This window comes from Pelodiscus sinensis, chromosome 2 (genome assembly GCF_052426305.1).
Source record: "Pelodiscus sinensis isolate ZL-2025 chromosome 2, ASM5242630v1, whole genome shotgun sequence".
NCBI lineage: Eukaryota > Metazoa > Chordata > Testudines > Trionychidae > Pelodiscus > Pelodiscus sinensis.
The window spans coordinates 254,192,501-254,200,068 of NC_143053.1; the positions used below are offsets into that span (position 1 = coordinate 254,192,501).

Genomic DNA, 7,568 nt, shown 5'->3' on the forward strand with positions numbered 1-7,568 from the left:
TGTAAGAAGTGAAGGGAGAAAAATGGAGGTCTTCAAACATGGCTACCTAGATACCAAGCACACTAGTTTTATGATACCAAGCAAAGAAACAGTTTACTAGCTCAGTTTCATAAAAAGAGCTATGTGTTTTCAAGTTTCTAATGCAGTTAGACATAGTTAATGGTTTACAAGCTACAAGAAGATTTTTTTTCCTTTAGCGTAGAAAACACACTTTTAAAGTAAGTCTGCCATCATTAAGAGATATTTAGGGCTGGTCAACAGCTGCCTGTTTTATACATACCACATGTCATTGCTCCAACAACAAAGCCCTGGGCTGCCACACGCATGTGAATCAGGTGAATAGACATTTTTGTATTGCCTCTGTGCTTCAGTTTGTAAAGTCCGTAGCCTACAACTGCAATCAAGCCTGCCACCCCTATAAAGTAGAATAAGCAAGAGAGTTTCTTAATTACACAAAGATTTTACATTCCTCACTCATAAGATTTAAGTAAATGTCGGCATCTTAAACGTTAATGCAAAGGCTACTCATAACTACAGTCTGCAAATTTTGTATCTGCATCTGCAATAACAAGAAATGGATATCTGAGAATTTGAGGGGCTCTACTTATAACCCTTCCCCCCTCCCCCCCCCCACACACACACAGTAGGCTCACCAGTAACACCTAATACTAAGTGCAAAGTTAGCTCATTCAGTATGCTATTAGTTTACCACTAATTCCTTTCCCACTGAAGCTATATCGAGCCTGGCTCAAAAGCTAGTCCAGATTGGAGGATCCGCAACAGAATTTTGGTACTTCACTAGTGGGGTAGACATTTGGAGATAGCAGCCTTAATAGATGTCAGGGCTGATTTGATACTGGTCAGAGACTGATGTAAGAGCAAGTTACTTGCCTCTTCTTTTAAGAGGAATAAGTTTAAATCAAATATGTTTGCACGTTAGGGCCTGTGAACTAATTCTGATACATCTGCAAATTGTTTCAAACCAAACTTGGAAAAGTCTGCACATGTATAGAGGTTGTTACATTTACACTGGGCTCCAGCAGCCTACATAGCAATACTCACAAGGTCATGGGAGCTGATAAGTAGATATTGGGAATGGAAAAAGCATTTCACTTCTAGATCAATTCAAATTTAGTTCAGACTCGTATCAATCAAAAGATATCATTTGATGGCTGCTTAGTTCACATAGGAAGCAATTCTAGTGGTCTCCTTCTCAAATTAGAAATTGGACTAAGATCCACATTAAGAGAACACCCTATTCCTAGTACTCTTAGCAGTCCATCCCAAAGTCTTTCTATGGATCTCTGAAGAAAAACCAAGGACAAGTGGGCATGGATACTGGATTATCCTCTCACCTGAAGGGGGTATCACAGGGTCTGATTTGTGGGTCCATTTTTTCAATTAGAAGATTTCAGTGTAGGCAGAATGCAAGTTCACACTTCACCTGCCAAGAGTAATTTGACTACTTGCATTCCCCTGCCCTTGCTGCCTCTAGATCAGGGGCAGCAAGCGGGGGTAGGGGGGTAAGGGGGGGGGGAAGAGGAAGAGACACGGACACAGAAATTGGTGCTGGGGGGAGCCGGCTTAAAAGCTGGTTCCCCCCCCAGCACCGACTTCACAGTGCCGGGGGTGGCGGGAGGAGGAGAGACAGTGGCGCAACTGCGTGCCCTTCTCCTCCTACATTTAAACTGCAGAGCCACAGCGAGGGTACTGAGCATGGCCCCCTCCCTTATTGACTAATCGAGTAGTCAATGTAAATTCCATCGACTACTCGATTAGCTGATTAATTGCAATTTAACATCCCTAGTCAAAAGCCCATGTTGGAGATGGGGTGAAATCCAGAAGCATGTGTGTAGGTCCTTTTGTGTGATTTTATTCTTCTTAAGACTAAATAAGCTTGCCTTGAAAGAGCTGTGTCATAGCTAAACAATGGGCAAACTGTTTTGCTCGGCCATAAAGAGGGAATATAGGTGTAGTTACCCTTAACTGTGACAGCCCTCTACTGCGAGGTCTCTGGGCTTGCTGCAAGACACATTTTCCCTCCCCTTCCCCTGCCCCGCAGTCTAGATCCACTACCCAAAACTTGAAATAAAGTATGAATAAGCATGAGGAATTACAAGGAATACAGAGACATTTTATAAAGCTACCAGATAAGAATTAGTTCAGGCAAATTACCATTATAGGTACAGGAGGTAGGGCAAAATTACCATAGTGTTATACCTAATAAGGAAGTAGCATTTCACAATAGTTTCTTGTTTATAGTGCATGACTAGCTTTATTATATTCTCCACCCATTACAAGAATACTTATGCAACTGTGTATTTCCCCAGGTTTACTTGTCTTACTCCAGAGCACTGCACTGTATAAGTGCAACTTACCAATTGGTACAAAGGGTGACTCTTTCGATTTTCTGATCAGTTTTGATGCTTGGCTATCTTCAGTCTCATAGCTAGGAAGAACAGATTCCTGACTGGATGACATGTTGCCTTCAGAAAAGAAGAAAGTCTGCTTTAGAATTCAAGCATTTAAGTTTGAGAATTCTTTAGAAGTAAGACTTTGAGTATACCATAAGTATGTAGGTCACAGTTTCTTCCAGATATGTTAAAGTGAGTAACTGTTTTAATTGCTGAAAATTTCAGCAGTTACATGCACCTTCAGCTTGGGGGCAGCAGCTAACTCCCCAGGAGCTGGTGCGTGCTGGGAGCCAGCTTTTAAGACGGCTTCTGATACAGAAGCAGCAGCACCGGATAGCTTAAAAGCTGGCTCCTGGCATGGACCAGCTCTCACCCTCCGCTGCAGGGTCCAATACAGAGCCAGCAACACAGGGTGGGAGCCTGCATGTAACCGTTTATGATAACCAATAAGTCCAGGTTTATCTGTTAACCATGTGATTGATTATCCTATTATATTCCTAGTTTCTTCTACTGTATATTCAGTTATAAATCCGATACAACTCAAAAAACTGATCAGAACTGATCGGATGGTATAAGACTTAATCCACACTATTACAATATTTTTCTAATACCATCAAACTAAATTCAATTTTATTAATATAAACAACTCAGAATGTAGGTGTGGCATTTACAATACAAAAGAATGCGCTTTGGGAGAGTAATTCCATATTAAACAGACTGGTGATGTAGCAGGCCATTAGACAGCAGCATCCTGTCAAACTTTCTACATCAAGAAAAGAGTTCCCAAGCAACTTCAGGAAAAGCATAGTTTCTCACAAACTAACCCAGTGAGAGCTTGAATCAGAAGCATTTCCTTGCAAAATTTCTGTCTTTCGTCACATCAGTTTGTGGGGATACTCATCCATGCTTGTACTGGATTTTAAGAGGGAGGAGGGGAAGAGACCCTGAAGTATTTTGTCTTGAACAACAGCAAGCCACTATAGAAGGTCAAACAGTTGCATATTTGAGGAGTAGGGAAAATTTCACCTCCAGTATACTCCACTTTGAGTTTAAAGTATGTAAATTCAGATTTTTGCTGAACAGCCAGAAGCCTAATATTTATAGAATAGGTACCCAACAGTGTTTCCTGTAAGAAGAGCAGTTGGGCACCACCCCGCCAGAGATTCAGGTGCTGCCCAGCTGATTTGCAAAGCAACCACAGCCAGCATCATATGCTCCTATTGGTGATACACATCCACACATGCTTTGGTGCACATAAAATTTATTTCACATATGGATGGGAAAAAATAAAAGAAACATTGGTACTGGGTTGAGTAATGATATCAGACCTTGAAGAATTGTTTGATAGACACACCATAGCTTGCATGTGAGATATATTAGTTTTTTTGGAATTATCATTCCCACATCAGTGAATACTTCTCATGCAACACTATTTCATCTACAATTAAAAAGTTCAAATTGAAAGTTTTTACTATCAAGAGAGAGTGGTAGAAGGGAACAGCTTCTAAAAGCAGAACACCATTGTTCAGCCCCTAGTGACTAGAGAAAATTTCAATATTGCCAGCAAGCTCATTCATAGGGAAAGATTTTTAAAATAGCATCCATTTCACTACAGACTACTTTCTTCTTTAGACTCTGTCATTAATCCTGTTTTTCCTGTAATTCAGGAATGCCCCCCCTCCCCGCCAAAAAAAGCAGCTGACTTTAGATGGTCAGTTCAGTGACTATTACAGACCTCTTACCTAGGTTGATTGAGCTGTATTTATTGTTTTCCTAGTAATGTGCCTGGCATAAAGAGAGTGTGCCTCACTAAGCGTATCAGGCCTGGACTACACTAGTAGTTTAGGTCGAATTTAGCCACATAAGGTCGATTTTCTAAACAATGAGTCCACACTACCAAGCCCATTCTTTTTACTTTAAGCCTGCTGATGTCAATTTCAGTATGCCTGCTTTTCATGAGGTCAGACAGCGCAGCGTAAATGGACTCTTGAGAATAAATGCTCCATGGATTTAATTTGTAAAGAGCTGTGTCACTTAGCAAACTAATGTATATGCATATGACAAACTATAATTTTCAAGCTTTGGTGTTTAAATATGGATGCATACACCTGAATTTGAAAAAAAATGGGCTTATTTATATTTTTGCAACTAAGTTTAAACCACTTTATCATGTAGATGGTGTGCAGGGAGAGAAAGCACAATACTATGACCATATCCAGGTCTAATCTGATTGTCAGTATTTAGAAGCTAGGACAATCTTCTTGGTGGAGAGTAACAATTTCAAGTCGTTAACTATAAAATGAGCCCTAGTAGCACCCATACAAAATAGCCCCTGATATTTTGATAAATGGGGAAGGTGGAGTCAAAACTAATCACACTCATGTTCTCTCCGCCAGAGAGACCTGTAGCATTTTTAGTCAAATAGGAGAGGACACATTTCTTTTAGATACGACCTTCAACTCAGAGAGAGGTCATCCAAGTGGCTCTGGGAGAGGAGACAGGGGCTGGGGAGCTCAGCAGTAAGGGAACCCCGGGGAATGCTGTGCGGGGGGAGAGCGCTGGGGGCGCGTGTGTGTCACCCCCCCTCGGCCACTGTCTCTGGAGCGGGGCCCCCCCTTGCGCAAGGAGACACGTGCGGGGGGGGGGGGTCACTATCTGTTCGCTACAATGTTACCGCTTCATGGGAGCCACCCGCATCCGGGCACGAGCACCGACACCCCCCCCCACATCCTCCCCCCCCCCGTGACCAGGGTCTCTGCGCCGTTACGTCACTTCCCCGTTATCCCGGCCCCTCCTTACGTCACCCCCGTGACATCACCGTCACCGCCTTATCCCTCCCCCTTCCCGTTATCCCGGCCCCCTTATTACAGCCCTTCCCGTTACCGCTCCCCCTACGGCCTCGGCCCAGCTCCCCCCGCCCCGCGTGTCCTTGCAGCGGCCCCAGCCTCCCCGGCGAGCTCCGCGACCTTCGGCGGACGCAGCCACCTCAGGCCGCGCTCCCTGCCGGACACCCCCCGCCGCAGCCACCTCCCGACTCGCCCGCCCCAGTGCGCCCCTCCCCCCTCTCCTCACGGCCACCGCGCTCACCTCAGGGGCTCGAGCGCTGAGCTACGCACGTCACGAACTGCCACTCACTCCCAAGCCGGCCGGCCGGCTTCTAGGGCTAGCGCGCGCCCCGCCCCCGGCTCTTATTGGCTGACGGCTCTGCCCGCCCCGCGCCGCAGGCGCACTGAGCCCATCCCGAACGACAGCTCCCGGCATGCCTCTGGACCCGAGGCCTGTGCGTAGGCAATCAGACTCCGCCTCCGCCGTGGTCAGCCAATCCAAGGGGAGGCTGCTGACGTCACAGGAAGCGGGGCCAGTACGTCTCCCCATTGGCCTCTTCGCCCAGCTCCTTATTTGGTCAAAGGAGGGGGGCGCGCTCGGCTGAGGAGGGCGCTCGGGCACGCGCGGGCAAGAAAGCGCTGAGCTGTAGTGACTCTGCGGAACGTGGGCCAGGTCCTGCGCCCCACGTGGCCCCGCCCACCTGAGCCCATTCATGGGTCTCGCGCCTGGCTTTGCAAAATCCCCCAGGTTTCTAGAGGGGCCGTAGCCCGGTGCTTTTCTCCACCGCGGCCAGGCCTGGGGCAGGCTGTTTCCAGCAGGGGCAGGTGTTCTCACCCCGCCTCGTGCATCCAGCAGCTGGGGCTTTACTGCAGGGTAGCACGTGAGCCTTGCCCATTCTGCTGTCCGGACAGGGGGATGGGTTACTGGAGTGCTCCAGCTGTGGCTGAGGCAGAGCCAGTGGTAATGCAGTTCACACACACACATCTCCTTGGTCACTCACCCGCTCTTGAGCTCCTTTGGACCATGAGCCATCTGTGAGGTTGGCTCCTTAAAACCTTTTAGCCACAAGTTTTCCCAGCACGGCTGTGTCTAGACTAGCCAGTTTTTCTGCAAAAGCAGCCGCTTTTCCAGAAAAACTTGCCAGCTGTCTACACTGGCCGCTTGAATTTCCGCCAATTTCCATGCCAATCTAGACGCTCTTTTCCACAAATGCTTTTAATGGAAAACTTTTCTGTTAAAAGCATTTCTGGAAAATCATGCCAGTCTAGATGGAGCCCACCTGTAGGAGGATGCCAGTTCTAAGGCATCTATGTTGCAGAAACATTTTAACTTGCAGATTCTAAACCCTCGGTAAGACCATTCTTCCGCCTAGGGCAGTGGTCACCTTGGAGCCTCTGAAAGGCTCCAGCTGCTTTTCCAGAAAAACTTGCCAGCTGTCTACACTGGCCGCTTGAATTTCCGCAAAAGCACTGACTTCCTACTGTAAGAAATCAGTGCTTCTTGTGGAAAAACTATGCTGCTCCCGTTCAGGCAAAAGTTCCTTTTGCGCAAAGCTTTTGTGCAAAAGGGCCAGTGTGTAGACAGCTCAGATTTGTTTTCTGCAAAAAAGCCCCCATCGCGAAAATGGCGATCAGGGCTTTTTTGCGGAAAAGCGCGTGTAGATTGGCATGGACGCTTTTCCGCAAAAAGTGCTTTTGCGGAAAAGCATCCGTGCCAATCTAGATGCTTTGTTCCGAAAATGCTTTTAACGGAAAACTTTTCCGTTAAAAGCATTTCCAGAAAATCATGCCAATCTAGACACAGCCCAGATGAAGCCTAATCAGCACAGAGTAGAGGAGAAGAATGATTTCTCGTGTCTTGCTTGCAACACTCCTTTTAATACAACTCAGAATGACGTTTGCGTTTTTTGCAGCAGTACTTGTTGGCTCATTTTTACTTGAACCGGTTTTGCTCACCTTGTGATCTGAAAAACAAGTGATGCCAGCTTAAACAATCCCACAATGGAACTCCACCTGATTTTAAAACCAGATTATCTGAACCAGTTAGCAAACCTCCCCAGTGTCAGAAAGAAATGCAGGGGCACTGGGGATTGTGCTAAGGAATCCTGACTTGCGTGGTGTAAGAAATGAGTGTGTTCACCATGCAGCTCTGTTAGCCCAGGCCTGTACGCAGGGAGGGGCAAAGGGCGTGAAAGCAACCCCCACTCCCCCCCCCCCCACCACCACCACCACCAAGTAAGCTTCAGCAGGCCAGGGGAAGGCAGAAACAGCACACTGCCCAAGCCTCCCTCCCCCATGCTCCAACCAGCCGGAGGTAAGGCTGGGACTG

General features: G+C 46.8%; 1 protein-coding gene across 1 annotated transcript in view; it reads right to left on the reverse strand.

The window, feature by feature from the left end:
* The window catches only part of HIGD1A (HIG1 hypoxia inducible domain family member 1A), a 7,626-nt gene extending 1,966 nt beyond the window's left edge, over positions 1-5,660 (reverse strand). Inside the window, exons 1-3 of the mRNA XM_075919784.2 lie at positions 5,502-5,660; positions 2,379-2,486; positions 281-415 (exon numbers count right to left, since the gene is read on the reverse strand). Coding sequence (XP_075775899.1) covers positions 281-415; positions 2,379-2,481 — 238 coding nt within the window. The 5' untranslated portion in view covers positions 2,482-2,486; positions 5,502-5,660. The remainder of the gene's footprint in view (positions 1-280; positions 416-2,378; positions 2,487-5,501) is intronic.
* Between the last annotated feature and the right edge of the window lie 1,908 nt (positions 5,661-7,568).